The 24,097-nt window shown below is 42.0% G+C and overlaps 2 protein-coding genes across 2 annotated transcripts; both read right to left on the bottom strand.

Annotated features, from left to right (window-relative positions):
• Positions 1 to 2,827: 2,827 nt before the first annotated feature.
• LOC126711287 (uncharacterized) lies at positions 2,828 to 5,410 on the bottom strand. The gene is made up of 2 exons (XM_050411255.1): positions 5,125 to 5,410; positions 2,828 to 3,758 (listed from the first exon to the last, which is right to left on the bottom strand). Exon 2 carries the CDS (start codon positions 3,717 to 3,719, stop codon positions 3,171 to 3,173), a length of 549 nt encoding a protein of 182 aa, XP_050267212.1. The 5' UTR covers positions 3,720 to 3,758; positions 5,125 to 5,410; the 3' UTR covers positions 2,828 to 3,170.
• An 11,681-nt stretch (positions 5,411 to 17,091) lies between these two features.
• LOC126711271 (uncharacterized) lies at positions 17,092 to 23,879 on the bottom strand. The gene is made up of 7 exons (XM_050411254.1): positions 23,451 to 23,879; positions 22,791 to 22,879; positions 22,535 to 22,673; positions 18,509 to 18,607; positions 18,242 to 18,364; positions 17,819 to 18,081; positions 17,092 to 17,705 (listed from the first exon to the last, which is right to left on the bottom strand). The coding sequence occupies exons 1-7, from the start codon at positions 23,593 to 23,595 to the stop codon at positions 17,595 to 17,597; spliced, it is 969 nt and encodes a 322-aa protein (XP_050267211.1). The 5' UTR covers positions 23,596 to 23,879; the 3' UTR covers positions 17,092 to 17,594.
• Positions 23,880 to 24,097: the final 218 nt, after the last annotated feature.

Here is a 24,097-nt window from a genome sequence, read left to right as displayed (position 1 = left end):
AATCCGTGACCCGAACCATCCGTCCAATCTGGCTCGAGAATTGGCCGACCTAATGCTAGTGACGGTTGGTGGCGGGTTTTCGCCTCCAAAACCCAAAAACAACGGGTCGGTTAGCAGGTTTTCTCCCCAAAACCCGAAGAAACTTGACCGAATTGAGATATGGAGCATTTCCCCGCGAAGTTTTTTAGATCCGGCGAGATCTCAGCCAGATCCATAGAATCACCATCGGATTTGGCAAAATCTCACTAGATCTGGCAAGATCTCATCGAATCTAATGAGATTTCGCCAAATCTGGCGAAAATATCACCGAGATTTTGCCGTTAACTCGTCGAATTTCGGCCAATTTTCAAATCTCCAACTCCGACCGAACTGACCACAATCCGTTGAAGGTCGGATCTACCCGATCCGATCAACCACTTCGGTCGACGGTAGGTTGAAATTCTGACCATCCGATCTGGTTGGGTTGGTTTCGGGTTGGGCATAAACCCGACCTAGACCGACCCGTGGATAAGCTTAATTTGGCACCACAAAAACTACTTTATCTATTTTACCACCTTACTTTACAAAATACCCAACATCAGTGATTTTATTTTAACTTTTAACACAATAAAATAATATAAACAACATAATAAAATAATATATTTACTACAATAAACAACAACAACCACCATCAACAAAATAAAATAATATAACTTTTAATAATTTTTTTTTACCTTTTTTTTTTAGAATACTAAATATTTTTAACACACATATGGGAAAAGAGGAAAAAATCTTAAAAAAATTTATAGTGGTGTATATCCAAAAGGGCCTAACTCTTGAATTTACAGCACAAACTTTAAACCTCTTTAACTTACACTCATTTTCCAATGTGTGATTAACCCACTATTTTTTTCTTTTGAGAATACTAAATATTTTTAACACACACACACGGGGATTTTTTTTACCTTCTTAGTTACACTGCACAGCCATCTTTGGCTATGCATTATTAGCTCAAAAGCCAAATTTTTTGGCTTTCCCTCCACCATTGCAGCATACTTTTTAGTATTGACGGTGTTAAATAGCAATATGGTTTTTTAGCACCACCAATTCTAATGCTCCATAATATAAGTGGGTGAGGCCTGTCTAGTGAGCCCAGTCTACCAAGTTAGTCCAGATAAAATACCACCATAATTAGTTTTGCTTTTGGGCCAAATTAATTAGCACCTCAGATTAACGAGCACCCTTAGTTCATTTGTTAATGGATTATTTTAAAGAAGTTTTAATACCGCTTTCATGAAATGACAAAACTTAAGTACAATACCTTAACTACAGTTCCTTAAGTTCCCCTCTTAAAAATATAAAAACCTTGTACGTGCAAGTTAGATTTGAGCTTATATGGGAGATAAAATAGGTTATCTAACAGTACATCTGCATGAAAAAAGCTTATGAGTGACAAAGGTACAAGTTTTGACATCACAAAAGTTAAAGAAAAAGAAAGTGATTGCAAGAATGTAAAATGGACACAAGATATACGTGGAAAATCATAAGAAATGGATGAAAAACCATGGTTTGAACATTTTTGCTCTGTTCAGCTTGGTATTATGTGGAAAGAAAAGGTAACTCTTGTACAATAAGGGTGTTCTTCCTTAAAAGAGAGACCTTATTTTCTGTCTTCTTATCTTATCAACTTTCTACCCTCTTCTCAAAAGATTTACTTGGGTTCTTACCCTAAAAGTTCAGCTGCATGTTCCTCTTATAATCTGAGGAATATGGCTGAGTACAAAAATAGGTGTCAAATCATCATTTTCTTGTTTTTGGACCTTTTCATAACTGGGGTACTATTTGGTGACTGGAGGAGAGAGAATGCGCCAACATGGCATTGTGGCATGTGGGTAGGTGACTCTGCCATTGCCTAGGGAAAAACTCTTAGACAATGAGAGGGACATCAAGAGTACTGTAAGTAATACACGTGTGTCTGAAGTGGTTCAACATGCACTCAGCCAATATGGGGTGTTCTCACAGCTGCTGACCTTAGAAAGTCACTATCTCTCTTTTTGTGAGTGCTTAAGTACCATGTCAAGTGCATATCTTACTTCCTTCCCAAGGCAATCACGCCTTTGGCACGGGTTGAGGATAGAACTTTGTAGCCAACGTTTCCTCTTCCTTTGCTCACAGCCACTTCATGTGTAGGGTCCAGATTCAACCACATAGACATTCCCCCATATCTTGGTTGGTGGAATGTACAAAGCTGTAAATAAGATAGTTAATTTTTTTCCCCTAAAATGTTTCTAAAAATAATTTTTAAACTAATGTCTTTAGAACATCCATTAACTTCTCCCTTTGTTTTATGAGTGTCCCGTTTTCATCCCCTTTTTATAATAGAAAAAAAATTATAAGAAAAATCAAGATTATATCAGAAAAAAATATTTGATCATCCTTAAAGTAGTGAAAGAGCTTTCTCAAAAGAAAAAATGTGATAGAGAAACGGTCTTTTTGGGAAAGGTAATAAAATATGTATAAAGGAGTAAGGCAAGCAAAATCAGTTCCCGCAAAAAATAGCCACACTAGGGGATCAACAATACTGTTCCGGTCAGGGTGGGATAGTGCCACGCACATTTGAGACCATGGGTTTCTCTAGTTTCTATGGTAAATAACTAGTTAGCCAATTAGTCTAACTGAGCTGCAAAAAACGTATACTTCTAAGGCTGCATTTTTTGGCCTTGTAGATTAACCAAAAAGTAACAGCATCACCAAATAATAGTTCAGTGGGGGAAAAAATGTCCACGAGCAGATCTTACAGGTATACGCACATGTATAATTGATGGTATACATTATGTGCATAAGAAAATACCAATAACATACTCTCTTTTTATTTTAATAATTAGATAATTGGGGGAGGGGGTATTCAAACTCTTGATGTCACTGTTGGATACGCCATTAGGCGCCAACCAGTTAAGTTACAAGGCTCTTGACCAATAACATACTCTATCATGTCAACAAGACAACAACCATGTCCAGAAAATAATGTCAAGATTCTGGAAATTTTTCATTGTCTTCTTAACAGCATACAGTGGCAATTTTAGTGTATCTTACCCAACTGCTCCAACTGATTGCCTAGAAGACATTGAAGGAAATTATGACATGGAAATCAAGCACTACACAATCAAACAAAGTGCCAATGACAACAACAATCATAGATGATCATCAATTGAAAGAATTATATCTGAATTGATCAATACACGAACTTTCAAAGAACAAGACCCACAAGGAAGAACCACTGATGCCGGTGAAGCATCCAGTGTCCGTAATAAAATCTTATTCCCATCTCTCAACAATGAATATCCCATTTTACCCAATTCCAGGGAATCAACAAAGAAGTAATCACCACATCGACATTGGTAAAAGAGCTCCATTGCTTCACCAGTATCTTCAACTGTCATATCCTCCAAGCTGATATCATCTGCAACTACAGTATCATGTCTTGAAGCTCGCAATTCACTATCATAAATAGCTCGTGAATTCGAATTGCTGAGGATTTCCCAAGCTCTCTGTACCTTCAAAAATCTTTCCCTTAACTCATGGTCAGGGCTGGTTGTCTCAGATTTCTTCTGTAATTTATCAGGATGGTAATTTAGGATGGCAGATCGGTAGCTTGTGCGGATTTCATCATAGCTTGCATCCTCCTTCACAGATAGAACATCGTAGTGAGTTTCCAGAATGGAGTTCTCACCAAGAAGCATGGTTGGAACTTGCTTGCTATCAGATACCTTACACTGCAACTGCAATGAAAAGATTTTATTAAATTATATTTACTTGTGATATAACAAGCATAGCAATAGCAAATAGTTTCTAGATTGAGCACTAATAAGAACAGCTGAATTTGGAAATTTATGCACCACTCAGTGGCCAAAAGAAATTCCATATAAGCTTGGGAAATGGGAATCTTCTGAAATTCAGGGAGTCTTGCCTTAGCAAGGTTTTCAATTATTTCCCCAACCACTTCAGTTTAATGAGAGGCTTCAGCTATCAACCATAGTATCTTTCTATATGAGAGTACCACAAAGTCCAACTTACTGATCATAAAGCATGGTAAATATGTACAACCAAGACTGAAAGCCATAAGCCTAACACAACATTGGGCGAAATATTCTGATTGACACAGTTAAGAAAGATGTTACTACCCAACTGCAGGCATAATGATTAAAATTTTTATCGATAATTACACACACACCCAGTGGATCTTGAACCCACACTCACCTACACCTTGTTCTTACAAAGAGAGGAGATGCCATTTTAAGCTACACTTCATTACTATTACAGCAGGTATGATGATTATTTATAAGACTTTTCTATCATTTTTGTGCAATTCATCCTCCTTCGTTGTTTAAATACTCTCAAGTCTCATCGCTGAAGCAGCCACTTGTGTGCAAAGTGGTCCTAGATAAAGGCTTCAACTGATCCTTATACAAGTAACTTAATTAAGCTAGTCATATAGATGCAAACAAGGGTCTTTTAACACAATGATCTGCGCAGCTTAAATTAGCAAAGATCATAAATGTTGCAATCCACAACCTGTCTCAATATCTAATAGTAATACAATAGATACCCAAACTTATGCAAAGGGCAACATCGAAAACACACCAATTACACGAGTAAAACTTAAATACAGTTCTTTCGATACCGTTGTACATTAAGTTCCCCAATTAAATTCAACCATGTGGTAGTATTGAGTATTGACCAATAAACAACCTTGTTGAATTTGATTGTCTTTGGAAAAGACACCAATTTTTTTGTTGTATTTCAACCGGGGAACCTAAGGTACAACACCGCATCAAGTTTTTGCCTATTACACGATGTCATTGAAAGGCGGCAACATAGTTTCTTTCTAGTCCTAAAAACGCATTTTTCCCTTTTTCACTCTATCTATTTTACTCAACATCTGCTACCTTCAATCAATGATTTCCACATAACAAAAACATTCCAAGACTCAAGCTTTCTAGCAATGCATATTTTAGATTCTCACATAGATCCTAGCACAAGTAGCATCCTAAAAAATCAATAACAGACTAGGCCTACAAGCTAGAAACTATATATATATATATATATATAACTGGGTTGCACAACCAGAGGAAACAAGTGTAATACCTGAGATGGGAGGAGGAAGGAACGGCGAGGCTGTGCGAGCGGCGTGAGGCAGGAGACCACCGTCTCCAGCGGAGGGAGGCGGCAAGGGTTAGGGTCCGTTCAATCGCTCTCTCTCTCTCTCTCTCTCTCTCTCTCTCTCTCTTGTGCGTTTGTGAATCCAAAATCAGATTGCAAGTCAGTTTGCTTGCCAAGTCAGTTTTAAAACTTCAGTTTAACGAAAAAAACACATTTGAAACTTGAAATTTGAGGTACTAAAAATAAAAAGAGCTAGGAAAAGAGTTGATAAAATATTTAAATGTGGGTATACTTGGGTGTGTACGGATTGGTGTAGGTTATGTTAAAGGTGTTTTTTAATCCAATCCAACAAGTGGATTGATTGAGAATTCTTTAACCCAACACAATTTATGATAACTTTAAAAATAATTCAATATTTAGGTCCATTTAGTACGTGTATTTAAATAATAATTTTTAATTTTTCTAAAAATGTGTATGGATGGAAAAGTGTGTAAAAGTACGTGTAATGTTGTTTAAAAATTGAAAACAAATATATAAATACATGTACTAAATGGGCTCTTATTTATTTATTTTTAAACTAATAAACCCGAGCCATGTGTTAAAGTTGGGTTGGTGCCAAAAAAAAAAAAAAAAAAAAAGGTTCAGGTTCAGTCTAGTGGTCCAATTGAGGCTATTTTATCATGTCTAATAAAATATTGGATTTTTATTGTGGGGCCCGGCCCAAAAATGATAGGCTATTCCAAACTCAGGCCCGTCCGAGGAGCGTACTGTTCGAAGATAAGCCTCATATGAAGCGCTATTCAACCCCAATAACGCCAAGGAAACCTGTCCGAGGAGTAACTCCTCCTCGGACATCACGAAGCCCAGACGAGGAACTTGCCCCAACCATCTCAGCTTATCTTCCCAACATATAAAATGAATTAAATCCAAAATATCTCACGGAAGGCTACCACCACATTAATTGCGCCCCAACCACCCTCTTGGCCGCATTAATGAGAAAAAGACTCCTGAACAGTACCGCCTTGGCCTCTGCAACTCACAAAGGGTCTGATGAGGGCGTCTGATGGGACAGGTGCTTAAGTGGATGCTTGGATGATTAACAGGTGTAAGGTTGAGATGAAAATGAGAGAAATATATAATGTAGTGGAGTCCCTCAAAGAAAGGGGACGGGAGAACTGTATCAGTAACAAAAAAAGAAATAAAATCAGACTTGAGAAAGATCCATGGGGGAGTTTTTTATTTTCTTTTTGCAAACCATAATGTCCATGCATTAGACCGAACAAGTTCACTGAGGCCAAGTTCTTTGACCCATCCTCTACAAATAATTATTGTGGGTTGCGCTTTGGGCCAGGACCTAATCAACGTAAGTTGGGTCAGGAAAATCGTGTAACCACAATTGGCGCCGTCTGTGGGAAGAGCTAGGGCATCAGCTAGTGCAACAGTCGAGCATGGAAGAACTAGATCCACACCAGGAGGATCCTCACCAGGCTAACTCCCAACGAACACAACCCGCCGAGTCCTAGAGGCAAAATAACCCAACCAACCCGGGCGGCAGGGGGAATCGTGAGGGGAGTGCGCATACCACCCGGACGAGTCAGAGTCACACAGAGATAGGAAGTCACGTGTCTCAGAGGCGAAATAGTCACCAGGCCATGCAGCGAGAGATAGATGACCTAAAAAGGAAGCTACGACGTGTACAGCGAAGACGATCTCCCTCTGACTCAGGCGAGTCTTCTAATGCGGAGGACATGAGTTACAGACGAAGGTCAAGGACCCCCCCAAGCGAGACCTTTTCTTACGTAAAGGAACCACGCCCAGTACGGAAGTATGAGAGCCCATCCAGCAAAGGTTCGGGGAGCGACGCCATGAAGAAGGCGTTGGATCAGGTCTCAAGGTCACCCTTCACGAGTAAAATCGAAGGGGCTAAGCTGCCAAGACGCTTCAACCAACCGGTGTTCGTCATCTATACCAGCAGAACAGACCCGGTAGAGCACGTGAGTCAGTTCAACCAGAAAATGGCGATCTATTCGCAAAACGAAGCCCTAATGTGCAAGATCTTCCTATCCAGCTTGGGATCGATGGCAATGAGGTGGTTCAACAGCCTGAGGACAAACTCCGTAGGCTCCTACAAGCAGCTCACTCAAGCTTTTTGCTCCCGTTTTATTACAAATACCAGAGTCCCTCGACCGCTCAGTTCGCTACTGTCCTTGTCCATGCATGAAGGAGAAACTCTGAAAGCATACTCGGATAGGTATTGGGAAGTGTATAACGATTTAGACGACAACCATGATAACGTTGCTATCAGCACGTTCAAAAGCGGCCTCCCTACCTGGCATGGCTTGAGGAAATCCCTCACCGGAAAGCCAGTTACTGACGTCCAACAGCTAATGGATAGGATCGACAAGTACAAAAGGGTGGAGGAGGATCAGCTGCAAGGGAAGGGGAAGGAGAAGGTTGTCCCCCCTAAAGCAAATGATTTCAGGACGGAACGTCACAATCCTGGTCAGCCGATGAGAGATTTTCCGCGACAGGCTGGGCAGAGCAACCCGCAAACAGTGAATGCCGTATTCAGAGAGCCGGTACAACAAGTACTGGAGAAAGTAAGGGATGAACCCTATTTCAGATGGCCGGGAAAGATGGCTGGAAACCCTGCCAATCGTAATCAGAATTTGTATTGCCAATATCATCAGGACCACGGGCATACTACTGAGGATTGCAGGAATTTGTGGAATCACCTGGATCAATTGGTCCGAGAAGGAAGGCTACGTCACCTGCTGCACCCATCGAGCGGCCATCCCGGCCAAGCGACACAAGAACCTCGAAGGGACGTGTCTTTAAGACCCCCCACCGGGACGATACATGTCATCCTCGCTGCACCAGGAAGAACTGGGCCACCCATCCCCAGGGTATTAGCCGTGGACCGCCTTCCCTCCGAGGGCAGGCAAAGGGAGCCCAAAAGGATAAAAAAGGGAAGCTCTTTGATACTGGGATTCTCGGATGAGGATAAGAGAGGAACAATTCAACCTCACGATGACGCCTTTGTGTCACCTTGCGGATTGGGCGTTTTGATGTGAAAAGGGTATTAGTAGACTCGGGAAGTGCGGTGGAGATAATGTACCCCGACCTATACAAGGGACTGAATTTGAAGCCGGAAGATTTGACAGCTTATGACTCCCCCCTCCTCAGCTTCGAGTGGAAGCTCGTTACACCAAAGGGGCAAATCCGACTGCCCGTACAGACTGGGGCGGAAGTGGTGGAGGTGAATTTCATCGTGGTCGACGCTTATTCACCCTACACCGCGATAGTTGCAAGGCCATGGATCCACAACCTAGAGGTCGTGACCTCCACACTTCACCAGAAAGTGAAATACCCATCCAGAGGACGAGTGGAAGAGATCCGAGGAGATCAGGCCGTGGCCAGGAAGTGTGTGGTGGCCGCCATTTTACATCGGCCCTTGGTCGAGTCCTCGGCCCCAAAGAGCTTATAGCAACCAGCCTCCTCGGCAAAGCAAGACGAGGGGCTGGCCGAGGAGATAAGGTGTGAAGGTTTAGATAAGGTTGCTGTCAGCAACGACCCGGAGAAGTTCTTTCAGGTCGGCTCTGAATTGCCCTCTCAGGAAAAGGAGGAACTGGTCAGATTTCTCAGAGAAAATGTCGATGTATTCGCTTGGGACGCCTACGATGCCCCTGGAGTTGCTCCCAGCCTCATCTGCCACCACCTGAACGTCAACCCCTCTTCCACTCCGAGGAAGCAACCACCCCGGCGCCCTTCAAAAGAACACGCTAATGCCGTAAGAGACGAGGTGACCAAGTTGAAAAGAGCAGGGGCTATCAAAGAGGTCTTTTATCCTGAATGGTTGGCGAACACAGTGGTGGTAAGGAAGAAGACGGGGAAGTGGCGGGTCTGCGTGGACTTCACGGACCTGAACAAGGCGTGCCCCAAGGACCCATTCCCTCTACCCAAAATCGATCGGTTGGTGGATGCAACCGTGGGCCACCCTCGAATGAGCTTCTTGGACGCCTTCCAGGGTTATCATCAGATACCCCTTGCATTAGAGGACCAAGAGAAAACGGCTTTCATGACGCCCATCGAAAATTACCATTATAAGGTGATGCCATTCGGGCTAAAGAACGCGGGCTCAACCTACCAAAGGATGATGACTCGGATGTTCGAGCCACAACTGGGCAAGATCATTGAGGTGTATATAGACGATATGGTTGTGAAGAGTAAAAGGGTGTCCGAGCACGTGCAGGACCTTGGAACAGTCTTCGCTATCTTAAGGGAGCACCGGTTGCGGCTGAATGCCGCCAAATGTTCATTCGGGGTCGGGTCTGGGAAATTCCTAGGGTACATGGTCACCCATAGAGGAATAGAAGTAAGTCCTGACCAAATCAAAGCTATTAACAGTCTACAGACTCCCCGGAACCCGAAGGAGGTGCAGAAGCTCATTGGCATGATTGCGGCATTAAGCCGATTCATATCACGATCGGCGGATCGATGTCGGCCTTTTTACCTCCTGATAAACAAGTGGAAAGAGTTTAAATGGTCAGAGGATTGCGTTCAAGCTTTCCAGCAGCTTAAGGACTACTTGTCTCGACCACCCATCATGTCCAGTCCGGAGGCAGACGAGGTGCTGTTTGCCTACATCGCCGTAGCTCCCCACGCCGTAAGCCTGGTATTAATACGGGATGATAATGGGGTGCAGCGACCGGTGTACTATGTGAGCAAATCACTACATGAGGCCGAGGTGCGATACCTACCTTTAGAAAAGGCAATTCTGGCGATAGTGCATGCAACCCGGAAGCTTCCTCATTACTTCCAGGCGCATACGGTCATCGTTCTGACTCAGCTACCCCTTCGAGCCGTGCTTCGAAGCGCTGATTACACAGGAAGGATCGCCATGTGGAGTGCTCTTTTGGGGGCTTTTGATATTAAATACATGCCCCGACCCTCCGTCAAAGGACAGGTCCTCGTGGACTTGGTAGCAGAGTTTGCTGAGCCCTCTATAGAAACGATGGCCGAGAAGAAAAACCTGGGCGGAAAACTGGTTGGCACAGTTTCAGCCGGGGAGACCATGCACTGGAAGGTCTACGTGGATGGCGCGGCCAACCAGAGAGGATCAGGAGTTGGGATAGTATTAATATCGCCGGACGGCGCTGTCGTTGAAAAATCATTGAGACTCGGTTTCTCGGCTACGAACAATGAAGCCGAATACGAAGCCTTACTTCAAGGAATGGCAATGGTTCAAAGATTGGGTGGAAGAGTAATAGAAGCCTTCTCGGACTCCAGATTAGTGGTCGGACAAGTGATGGGAGAGCTAGAAGCTCGAGATACTAGGATGCAAGAGTATCTGGGACAAGTCAAACATCTACAGGTGAGCTTTGAATCCTTCAGTTTGACGCACGTCTCCAGGAGCATAAACACTCATGCAGACTCGCTGGCCGCTCTTGCCACATCCTCGGCACGTAATTTGCCACGAACGATCCTAGTCGAAGATCTAGTCAAGGCCAGTCCCATCAGCGGAAACCCGACCCAGGTCCATCAGATTAGACAGAGTCCCAGTTGGATGGACCCCATAAGGAATTTCCTCCAAGACGATATCTTACCGGAAGAAAAACTAGAAGCCGAGAAGATACGTAGAAATGCTCCTCGTTTTTGGCTATCAGAGGATCGCAAACTTTATCGACGCTCATACTCTGGACCTTACTTAATCTGCGTACATCCAGAAGAGTCCGAGTCTCTTCTTGAGGAGTTACATGAGGGAGTATGTGGAAGTCACACCGGAGGAAGATCGCTGGCGCACAGGGCACTCACCCAAGGATACTGGTGGCCGAACATGCAGAGACAGGCTCAGGAATACGCTAAGAAGTGCGATCAGTGCCAAAGATTCGCCCCAAATATCCACCAACCCGGAGGGGTTCTCAACCCACTCTCCAGTCCATGGCCTTTCGCACAATGGGGTCTTGATATTGTCGGGCCTTTCCCCAAGGCTGCGGGGAACAAGCGATACATGATAGTCGGAACCGATTACTTCACTAAGTGGGTGGAGGCTAAACCTTTGGCCAACATCAGGGACGTGGACGCCCAAAAATTCATCTGGAAGAACATTATCACCCGCTTCGGAACTCCGAGAACCCTCATTTCCGACAATGGTCTCCAGTTTGACAGCAAGAATTTTAGGGAGTATTGCCGTGAGTTTGGGATCATTAATCGATATTCCACCCCCGCATACCCCCAAGGAAATGGGCAAGTCGAGGCCGCGAACAAGGACATAGTGAACGGGTTGAAGAAAAGACTGGATGAGTTAAAGGGGAGATGGGTAGAAGAACTACCGCACGTCCTATGGACCTATCGGACAACGCCGCGGCGTTCAACCGGTGAAACTCCCTTCTCAATGACTTACGGGGCTGAGGCTGTGCTTCTGATCGAGAACAATTTCCCCACGTTGAGGTCTAGCTCGTTTACCCCAAGCGATAACGATGAGTTGCTAGGAAGAAGTCTGGACCTAGCCGAGGAAAGAAGGGAAAAGGCCACGATTCACATGGCCTATTATCACCAGAAGCTAAGACAAGGGTATGATGCTAACGTCAGATTGCGGCCTCTGGGTCCAGGTGATCTCGTGATGAGGAAGATTCTCGGTAGCGCAAAGAACCCCTCTTGGGGCAAGTTGGGGCCCAATTGGGAGGGACCATACCGTGTCACATCCGTGGCCGGAATAGGCGCCTACTACCTAGAAGATTTGGATGAAAAGGCTGTACCTCGACCATGGAATGTAAATAACCTCAGGAGGTATTATTATTAATAAGAATGGCTTAGCATACGTTTTCTTTTATGACTATTTGCCGCTTGCCAGTCTACATTACGATTATTCATAAGTTTTAAGCAAAACCCAAGTCCTGCATGGCTCCTCGGACCACAGACTTGGGGGAAATTATTATTTAAGCCAACTATTTATAAGTTTTAAACAAAACCGAAGTCCTGCATGGATCCTCGGACCACAGACTTTTGGGGAAGCTATTACTCATGACAGCTCATAGTTTTAAACAGAACTTAAGTCCTACATGGCTCCTCGGACCACAGACTTTAGGGGAAATTATTACTCATGACAATTCATAGTTTTAAGCAGAACCTAAATCCTGTCTGGCTCCTCGGACCACAGACTTTTGGGGAGATTATTACTTGTGATAGATTGGGAGATTATTACTTAAAGGAAATCACTTTTAATACATGCGCATAGTCTAGCACCATCGCGACCCTCAAATGCGCAACCCAAAAACCCATTTTCATTTTGACTGTTTGCCTGTATCTACCTCGTTGCAAGTGTTTAAAAAAGAACGCTACTGACATACATTCATAGTAAGCAAAACGAACATTTTATATTAATATTCCGAGTACATTAAAAAGAGAGGTCCTTACAAAAGAATGAAAAAACAAGACAACTCTCATTAAAAAAAAAAAAAAAAAAAAAAAAAAAAAAAAAAAAAAGGGCTAAGCCTTAGCGGAAGAATCTTCTTTCTGCTCGGGCTGAGGAGGAGGAACCTCAATGGTAGAGTCTGTGGCAGGATCCTTAGCCACATCAGGCACAAGGACGGCATCAGGCACCGCCAGGTCTTGCTCCGAAGCGACTTGGGCTTCATCAGTGTTAGCTCGGATCTCCGGAGGATAGAAGATGCTCTCGGGCAGTCTTAGGGCCGAATCCGCAGGAACTCCTGCAACGTCGAGAGCATGAGCCCATGAAATGTCGTAGTACTCTCTGCATACCTCAGGAATCTCCTCAGACAGCCTGGCCTCCGTCTCTTCGGCCCCGAGCTGGCGAGCAGCATTCTTCTCAGCCTCTGTGGCTTCTCGGATCAGCTGGGCCTCCTCCTTTACCAGCCTCAGCTCATCCTCTACCTTTTGCAGGGCAGTCCTGAGATCCCGCACTACCTGCCTCTCGGTGGTGAAGTCAAGCTGCGTCGTGTACAGCTCTTTGCGCTGGTCCTCCGCCTGGGTCTCAGCACTCTTTAAACCAGCCTCTGCACTTTTGCGCCGGTTCTCCGACACCTTAAAGTCATCCGTGAGTTTAAGGTGCTCGTGCTTGAGAGACCCCAAGGCTTTCTCCATCTCTGCCCGAGCCTGGGTCTCAGCCTCAACCCTACTTCGGCTATCGCGGCAAAACTCATCAGCCACGAACACCTGTTGGGTAATCTGCGAACGAAACAAGAGTGTTACAGAAATCTAACAAGATAGGAAAATCAATAGAACAGTAAAAGGATTACTTACCAACGCGAGATCCCTTTTTAGGGATAGGAAGAGCTCGGGCTGAGTGCATTGCCTATAGGCCTCCATGTCCCGAGGAAGGAGTAAGGGCTGCTCTAAGGCATCCGCCACGTACCCTGCCCAGCCTCGGTTATACTCTCGGACCGAAGCATTGTAGGCGATGGGAACCCCATCCAGCTCCAGCTTGGGGTTCCATGCACGAGGGGAGGCGCGCACGTCAGCAAGGTTCTCCTCATCTCGGCTCTCCGAGGAGTTACCCCTTCTGCTCCTCGGCGCCCGCGTACTCTTTTGCTGCTTGGTCGGCTGGACAGCCATCTCACCCTCCTCAGGAGTGTCAACCGGCCTCTTCTTCTTCAGGTCCAGATTAACCTTAAGGCCAGAGTCCGAGACGCCCTGGAGGACCACAGGGGGAAGGGTTTTGACCTTTGATGGACTTGGTCCCTTCGATGGCTGAACCTTTGATGACTGACCTTTCCCCCGAGAGGACATCAGCTCCTTTAGAGACTTTCCCTTTCCTGCCATGGGCTCTACCTCTTCGTCCGAAGTATCGTCCGAACAGATAACGATTGAGGGAACACCAACCGCGGAATGTTGGTCCTGCTCTGCTTCGGGATTAGAAAGCTCCACCAAGGGGTTTTGCTGAATTTCCTCCTCGAAGTAAAACATGTCTATTTCTTCCTCAAGGGAAAGACGAGATGATTCAGCTCCTTCTTCAACCAAAACAGCAGCACCAGGCTCGTTTACCGGAGGTAACTGCTCTGCCAAGTAAGGGTTTCTGACACCTGGCAACACCACTCGTGGCAAATCGTGGTCAGCTAGGAATCCGTCCTGGGACACGTCAATTCTAGCCAGTCTCGGACTGCCAGCCCTTATAGCGTGACCGACCGCCTGAAAAGCGCTGCTCAGAGGTTGGTAACCCAGAACCAAATGGGCCGCGCGCAACTGTCCGTCATGGGCGACGTAAATCTCCGACCTGAGAAGATAGTTCAGCGCTGGCACGTTCACAAGGCTAATCCGAGGAGCAACGTGATTTTTGTCTGCAAACAAACCAAGAAAAGTGAGGTTAAACCATGAAATTTTTCAATTACAAAGAAAGCAAGAAAAATAACCCCTCAACACTAAATCCTTTCCCCGAAAAGGATCAATCCTAAGAGCGCCGCACCTGGGTTTCCTGCCCGAGTCGGACAATGAATACCGTCGAACCACTCCCCAGAAGCAATGAGGAAGTCATTCTTCACGGTCTTATTTGAAACTGGAAGACAAGAGATCAACCTAACATCCTCGTTCCGGGATTTAAGATAATACCCATCATCCCCGAGGCGGTGACATTCGTACAGATAAGCCACATCGTGCCAAGTAAGGCCTAGATTCATCCGCTCGTCTAAGACATCTACACAGCCTAGTATCTTGAACATATTCGGGGCACACTGATACGGCGTCAACCTATGGTTGAACAGGTATTCCCTTGTGATCCTACGCATGGGAAGTGTCATCCCTCCCTCTATGAAAGCAATCATGGGGATAACGACTTCTCCCTCAACTCTATCGGTCAATATTCCTTCAAGAGGACAGTGCCGTAGCCCAACCCTCGGGGGAATGTGGTATTTCGCCCTAAAGGCTTCCATAGCGGCAGGAGTTTTTACTAATTTTTCGAATCTACCCATCTGAACTGAACTGGGGAAATGAAAGTAAAGACTGAAAAGAAAAGTAGAGTCCGAGGAGGGAATTGAAACGGAGAGAAAAGCGAAATGTACTGGTACCTTCACAAAACGCTCAAGGGGACGCCTGGAAATCTCTCTTGGACGAAACGCTTCACAAAAACGGCTACGGCGGCGTAACGGACGCAAGTGTTCGTATATCTCTGGGATTCGATGGAGTTCTCTGGAGTCTTTTGGGGTTTGTGAAATGCAGATGAAAGAAGGAACTGAACCCCTCTGACGTCTTATATAGCCGGGAGGAGAGAGAAAAGATCATCCCTGCCTAAAAATACGGGAAAAAATGATGGCCGTTCGATCCACGCCAAGCCGTTGGATGAAGGGAACATAACGCCTCCAGAAGTTAATGGCCACGCCTCGTAAATTGTAGCACGTCAAAAGTAACGGTCCGCACGCGCGCCCCACGATCTCCTTATCTCCCTCCACTCATAAACATCAAAACCCCGCTTTTCCCCTCGGAGGGAGGTAAAAACCGGAGTTTTGAGGGGCTATTGTGGGGCCCGGCCCAAAAATGATGGGCTATTCCAAACTCAGGCCCGTCCGAGGAGCGTACTGTTCGAAGATAAGCCTCATATGAAGCGCTATTCAACCCCAATAGCGCCAAGGAAACCTATCCGAGGAGTAACTCCTCCTCGGACATCACGAAGCCCAGACGAGGAACTTGCCCCAACCATCTCAGCTCATCTTCCCAACATATAAAATGAATTAAATCCAAAATATCTCACGGAAGGCTACCACCACATTAATTGCGCCCCAACCACCCTCTTGGCCGCATTAATGAGGAAAAGACTCCTGAACAGTACCGCCTTGGCCTCTGCAACTCACAAAGGGTCTGATGAGGGCGTCTGATGGGACAGGTGCTCAAGTGGATGCTTGGATGATTAACAGGTATAAGGTTGAGATGAAAAGGAGAGAAATATATAATGTAGTGGAGTCCCTCAAAGAAAGGGGACGGGAGAACTGTATCAGTAACAAAAAAAGAAATAAAATCAGACTTGAGAAAGATCCATGGGGGAGTTTTTTATTTTCTTTTTGCAAACCATAGGTCCATGCATTAGACCGAACAAGTTCACTGAGGCCAAGTTCTTTGACCCATCCTCTACAAATAATTATTGTGGGTTGCGCTTTGGGCCAGGACCTAATCAACGTAAGTTAGGTCAGGAAAATCGTGTAACCACATTTATATTGAAGTTGATTGTTCAATAAATTATTATAATTACACAATTGATAATAATATTTCAATTTTATCAAACTTAATAACTTTGTAAACAAGAATTCTAATTTACACCTAGTCTCCTAGAGGATCATTATGGTTTTTTTTTTTTTAGTTGATGAACAACACTTTATATTCACAATTGATTTTTTGCTTAATAACACAAAATTTTAATTACTTTTTTCTTTTCCCTTAAAAAATTTCTAAAAATATTTTCTAAACCAATGCCCTAAAGTCATCTATTAACTTTTTCCTTATTTAAAATAGACATTCTTTTAGCTTTATTATTTACAAAGACATTGTTGTGATTCCAAAATAGGTATATGAAAGCCTCGCTTTTTTTTTCCTTTTTTTTTGAGAAACATATGAAAGCCTAGGTGATTCCAAAAGGTCAAAAACATTCTGTTCCCACCATTTCACCCAACCTTTTTAGGTTGGTCCTATTCATGGACTATAGCATTTTAATTCTCCTTTTTTTTTTCCATGTAACATTTACAAGGCAATAACCTGAAAAACTTGCTTTCTTTGTAAACAACAGTTTTAGACCATCTTAAATGTTTTTTGTTTTTTTTTTTTTTTGTAATATTAAATATCGTAAATGATTATTATCATATTGCTATGTATATGCACCTAATTAAATTGTGCTAAATACTTAAATAAATTATTTTCCTTTTTGGTCTAAAGACTTTCATCTATATAATTCAGGTAAGTTCATGTAGTTCTTATCATAACAGTCTCATATTTAAGCAAATCAACTCCCAGAAGAAAAGCCAACCAAACACACTTAAATTGCAGCCCACAGACCTCATCTGATATTTGTATACTACAGTGGCTTACCTATGTAGCAAGTGGTTACTCTTGTCAGTCACACAGAGAAACAGCATTAAACAGTGACAAGGTATTCACATGCCCATGATGGTAAATTATTTCCATAGATTACTTCACATTCCAACTACAATGAATCATTTTGCAGATCAATGGAATCCACAAAGAAGCGTTTTTCACCGTCTAACTGATGTCACCTTGCCTTTAGCACCAGAAGACGAACGCACTCAAGTGTTACAAGAATTGACTGATGAAACAAAAATGAGACTGTACCATCCCCACTCACACTGCCCTCATCTCTTCTCCCTATTTCCTCTTTTGTTCCGCAAATACAACATATAAGGAGCGGATAGCTTCTTGTGTGCATGTTATAGTAACACAACAAAGTTAAGCTGCAGCTCGCATTTCATACCATGTCAGCCAAATAATGTTGGTCAATCCGATCAGGCAGTGATGACACCAGAAACCCATGGTACAACAAAGGGTGCAGTTGGGTGTGAATTTCTATATGAGTCAGGATACTTGTCCTTAAAATTCAGTCTGGGCTTTTCCGCCTGTGTTTTGAGAAAGTAAAAACAAGAATATTAGACTAGACTGAATCAGGAAGAAACTCAATATCACTGAGCAAATAAGTACCAAGATAACAAAGAAATAGCCCGATACTCACAGATTTGAGCCAGCACTCTTGATGTTTGTGTTGATAGATGTCTGGAGAATGACAACCATCCTCAGACGGGCAATAAACCCAAATGTTACATTTCTTTTCACCTGGCTTGGCACGTTTAGCATGATCCAAGCAAGCTTGACAGCAGTCAGCTGCACTTTCTTTATGGTGGGTAAGGCCCCATCTAACGGCTGCACCATCATAATCCGTATGAAGTTGAGCATGGCATTCCGTTGGTATTGGCCTGCCAGGTAAAATTTGATCCTCTGTTGAAGAAAGTATACCTTTGTCAATGATATTATAGATCTCCACCCGACAAAAAATGTGTACAATACACTTCTTAAATCTAGCATACAACGAAAACTGGGTTTTTTTGGTGTGAGAGAGAGGGAATGGGGGGATTGAGAGGGACAGAGAATAAATTACCTAAATCTTCTACACCCTCAGGTTTATCATCATGCTCCTTATTAATAACTTCACCAGGTATCCAAAGGCCAATTCCTTCAGATAGCACTGCCCAATCAGACTCCAAGGCTCTTACCATCATCCCTATGAAAAAGCAGTTCAGACTATTAGCCATCGGTCAAACAATGATTTACCAGTGTTTAAAGGCTCAAGCATGGGGGATCTTTTTTTTCCATACAAATAGAATCAAATACCAAAGAATACAGCCTTTGAAAGCAAAGACAATACCTGCTTCCTCATATTGGATAGTTGGATTCAAAGTCCCTTTGTTAAGGGTTAACTGCTTAGCTTCTTCTAGTTTTTCCCTCCGCCAACTTTCAACTGCTTCTGTTTATTTAAAAAAAAAACAATATCGACAAGATAAATAGCAAGAATGAGCCAATAATAGACAGACTCAAATAATTAATCATCACAGAACTCTGAGGAATTAAAAAAATATATATTATTTAGCTTATTACATAATGAATTTTGGTTATCTACATTACCAGCAGCTAAAAAGTTCTTCCAAGAGAAAGTAGGACCACCCTTTGGTAAATGTAAAATTCTGTATGTTCCTTAGGTTATACTTTTAGAAGGGATCAAAACTGTGCACTCTTGGGGGAAGAAGTTATTGAGGTAGAGGGGGAAGCAATACAGTTATAATTTGGTAAAAGTAGGGTTCCCTATGCAGGTCTGAACTTCATTGTTTAACTGCAAATGCTGTGATATAAAGGTAACATACAGGTGCTTTTCATACTTATAAGAAACAATAGCTTCGACGCTTTTTATGACTACATTTAGCATTCTTTTGAATTTTCACGCCCAGGGTTTCCTCTGAATCATTAGAAAATCACACGATTGCCTCATTATGATGAAAAATATAATCTGGATATAAATTATACACTTCAAATTAAATAATACAATATAAATTATTATCATATTATCATGAAGTTATTACATACTACTGGCTTTTTCAATCCAGTGGCATTGCTGGACGAAACAGAGGAGGAAAAAAAAGTTCCAGTGGCATTAGCAATATACTTTTCTTTTTTCCTTTTTCAGCTTTTTCTGGCAACATGGTGCACCATTAATGGACATTAAAAAATTAAGTACTGAAAGGCTCCCTGGTCTCCATGAGTTGGTGAAATCTATCAACAGACAACAGCAGCGGTGACTGGAAAGGAAGCACCAGCCACTGGAGCAACTTTTATATTGGGCCAATTTAAAAAAGAGGGCACTTAACACTATACCACTGAATATACAATTAAACAATCTCACACTTACATAAAAACGTATAAGCTTTTGAACGTGGATTTTCCATGAGATGGTAACATCCACCAACAGCAGTTGTGAGCCACCAGCACTTGTGACTGGAAAGGTAGGACCAGCCACCAGCACTTGTGACTGGAAAGAGAGCACTAGACATTGCACCACAAATTATCTCATTAAAACAATCCCACTTTTACATACAAATTTTGAACATTGATTCTCCTTTATCCATATGACTCACACAACACCTATACAAAGAAAAATCATTAGGAATAAGATGACCCAGGTGCATTGTTCCACAAATTTTTGCTCTGAATCACAAGTCCCTTGTTGTTTGGTGCAATTATACACCAGAACCCAGTCCCAAGGTCATTTCACTCTCAAATTTGCATATCATGCACTAAATTTCACTAGGAAAATATAATGTTTACACTAGGAAAATCTAATGTTGTGATGTTTACACTCACACATAAAGTTTAGAGCCAGCAAGCAGAAAACTAATAAACACCATGTTTGACAGGTGCAACATCACATTGGATTTTTCATAGATCAATCACGCTTCAAAAAGAAACATTTGACCATAATTTTATACGGTGTTTGGGTTAGAGGTACTCAAGCAAAGTAAATTCAGAAAGGGATCAAAATAAAATCACATCAGAAACTTTCATTGAAACAAAGTGAAACCAAATTGCATTTCAGCAGCTAATCTCACTTGCTTCTTTCTTTTGCAGTCAATCCATTAACTTGACAGTTTATACCATTCATTCAACAATATAAGCAATCAATGATGTTCCATTCCAATCCTAAAGGGCAGTGATTTCCCAATAAAATTCATAATTGTCAACGGAAATTGCTTCTATCAATAACAGAGAAGAAAGAAATTCTGAGGCTGGCTTATTAAAGCCACTTGTCAAAAGATAAACTTACTATCGGACTCCATGGAACCGCCACTGCAGGTCATGAAGTGGCAGCAACATAAATGGCTCCTAAGGAAATGGCAATGGTGTGACAGTAGTGGCAGTAACAATATGACACTAGAATTTGGTGATAGTGCAGTTGCTGGTGGTAATAGCATTGGAAATATAAATACTGGAGTGAGTGCAATGGTAGTCTCAAGGATGTGGTAACAGTGTCGTCCATATTAGCAGCAATGTCTTGATGGATTTATGGTGATAATTACAACTGGCATTATGGCGTTAAGATTGATGGTACCAACAACAATGGCATCATGAGTTGCAGACTTGGCTGTAGCTGTGGCGGTACAGATAAAGATAGTAGCAATAGCAAAGGCCATGATAGATGAGACAGCAGTAAAGGCAGAAAGCTGGTGCCCAAGGGGATTGCAAGAATTAGTGGAGGTGGAGATAGGTAAAACTTGAACCCGAATGTGAAGCCTCCATTACCAAAATGAGAGCAAATTTTGCTGTATTGAATGATGATTAAGTTGCACTTATGCTTACATTTAAGAATAGAAGTTAATTTTACTACACCTGGCTTAGCTGATCTCAGACAAAATACAAGTAGAATACAATCTTCAACCCGTAGTGCAATTACTTACAAATTGGTATCTAGCATATCATCCTTAGAATTATACCATGTAACTGTACTAGATGGTAAAACATGTGGGTCAGTATTGGGGTAAAGCCCCTGACGACATTGAAGAAAATAATTTATTTATCTATGAATGAGCTCATCGGGCCATAGAAAACAAGATAACTTAAATAGTATGAGTAATATACTAATTCCTAATGGAACCGACAAAGCATTTTCACAGACTTTCCTCCCCCCCCTTTTTCTCCAACTTCCCAAGTGGCATCAACACAACCTTATACCCTTACAATTTATGCTCAAATCCCAGAACACAATACTGAATTGTTTCAGAAAAGAGAAAGAGAAATTATAAACCAACAGCAATTCCTTTCACACCTAAATCCCTCCCTTATGTACCCCCATAAAAAATCCCATCCTTAATTAATCTGGGTTGTTATGAAATCTGGAGAGACAAAATACAAGTTACTGCAAGAAGAGAAAGGAGGAGAAGAATTAAAGAATGTAAGTAATGCACACTATCCACCACATCCCAACTCATCTGATTAATTACAAAATTACAAATTTTAAACATGACACCATCAACTACTAAGTAAAGTGATCATATTAAACCCAGAAAAGAAAGAATAATCTGATTTTGTCAACAGCCTATGAATAAGCATGAGTTTGAACACATAGCTTGCAGGACTTCAGCAAATCAGGAGCTACTTATTATCCTAGATGATTAATGACAACAATGTTCAGCAACAAGACACTAAATGCCCTCCATCTACGAGGGTAAGAATTTGGATTGCGTACTTATTATTTAATTACCATTTATTTCTAATTTCAGGTGCCCCTACAGAATGACAATATAAATTTATACAGTCAAAAAGGTTTTTTAGAGATACAATCAATGTGTCATTTCTCATGATTCTGTAACTCCACAGGGTATGATAAGCACAGAACAGGAAGAGAGAGAACTTCAATGTGAGTACATTATCATTCAAAATCCTCATAGCTGTACAACCGACTACAACCTTTTGGTTCTTAAACAAAATATTATTCAAAAGCCACCCTCCTCAAACCCTCAAAAAAAAAAATATATATATATATATATATTATTCTGTACTTATATTTTGGAACAAGTTTTATGATTCACCTTAAGAAACCACTGGGAAGAGATGTGGACCGGTAGCAAAGCATGATCATATATGCCAGCACAACATAATATCTCAGGAAAAACCAAACAATAAAAGCCCACAAGGAAATGAGTTTAGGATTTAATTTGAATATTAAAGCATTGGACAACCGCATTACTCACACCTCAAGATATAACTGCATCACTCACACCTCAAGATATTTATTGCTTCAAAAAAGTACATATAACCATAATTTATAACATCACCAACTTCAGCAATGTAAATGAATCCTTTATGACTAACAACCAAAATTTCAGTGAAAGTAAGGTGCACCCACCTTGCTGTTGAGTAATGTTGGCACTCCCATTCAAGCTTTTCAACCTCACCAAAATCTCATCTGTGATCTTCTGCTTCAAAGGACCTGGCAATTGAACCACTTCTTCTCCTCTAGAAATCTCCTCCTTAATTACCTTCACCTTTTGGCCCCATAAAAATTTGAGTTTCAACTTTCAAAGCAAAAACACTAAGGAAGCAATAGCTCAAAATACACTAATACTCAAATAGTTACATCTATGTGAAAAAATGGATCTTACCAATTTAACAAGCTCCAAGGGTTCGGATGCTCTCCGAATCCGAATCGATTCCTCCATTTTACTCATCTGGTCCGGGGTATATTTAACAACTGAAAATTTTTATTTAAAAAAAATATATATATCATTTTATTAAACCAGCATTGAACATTAAGGAAAACTGCAACTGGACTTCTCTCACAAAACTCCCAAACTCAATTTGAATTGGAACAGAAATTTTGAACAATGAAAAAAATCATAACTTTCATTGAACATAAATGAAAATTGGAACTGGATTTCTCACAAAATCTACCAAGCGTATTCTAAAAATTGATATTTTTATCAAACCAGCATTGAACATAAACGAAAATCGGAACTGGGTTTCTCACAAAATCGCCCAAACTATCAAGTGGGATTCCCAAAATTTGATCTTTTTCTTAAACCAGCATTGAACATAAAGAAAATTGGAACTGGGTTTCTCACAAAATCCCCAAACTCTATTGGAACTGAAATTTCTAACCCAAAAAAGAATGATCCTTGAATTACCAGCATTGAACAAAAACAAAATTTGAAACTGGGATTCTCAACAAATCCCCAAAACACTCAAGTGGGTATTCCAAAATCCATAGAAACAAGCTCAAAAGGTGGAATTGGATTGAGGACAAAAAAAAAAAAGTGACTTACTGTTTCTAGAGACGTTACCGGAGTAGATGTACAGAGAAGAATATAGAGAACGAAGAACATAGAGTGCGATTACAATGTTAATAGAGCAAACAACCCAAGTGGTTTTCTTGTACGAACACCCCCTCCTTAATCTTCCTTCTGCCATGTCCCTCTCTCTCTCCTTTCTTCTTTACTCTCATCCCCCCATCTCTCTCTCTCTCTCTCTCTAGAAACTTGCACACAGATAGCCTCAGATTCTTTACCCTTTGCACGCAGATAGACTCAGATTCTTTTCCCTCTTTTATCAACTACTAGATCAGTTTTCAGATTAGATCGCAGGAATTAGAATTTAGAAGTTGCTTTTTTTGACAACCCACGCGTTTTGCTTGTGCTCTAAAAGTGTCTTTTTTTGGTCCTTTGTTGTTTTTCCTATTGTGCTTTTCTTTTTTTCCTTAAAAAACAAAATATTGTGTTCTTAAACTTAAACCACAATCTAAGTGCATGCACTTTTTTTTTTGTTAACTTCTGCTAATACCACTGATGATCACAAATAATCACCTGTGATTCCCGTGATTGTTGGTGGTGGTGGTGGAGGTTGTGCTAAAAAAGTAACCTTGAGTTTTTTGGCTTTTTTTTTTTTTTTACTTTGCTTGTTTTGCTTATCAAGA

Source organism: Quercus robur, chromosome 2, assembly GCF_932294415.1.
Source record: "Quercus robur chromosome 2, dhQueRobu3.1, whole genome shotgun sequence".
Classification (NCBI taxonomy): Eukaryota; Viridiplantae; Streptophyta; class Magnoliopsida; order Fagales; family Fagaceae; genus Quercus; species Quercus robur.
The sequence above is the reverse complement of the archived record's forward strand: the minus strand, read 5'-3'. Positions and strand labels throughout refer to the sequence as shown.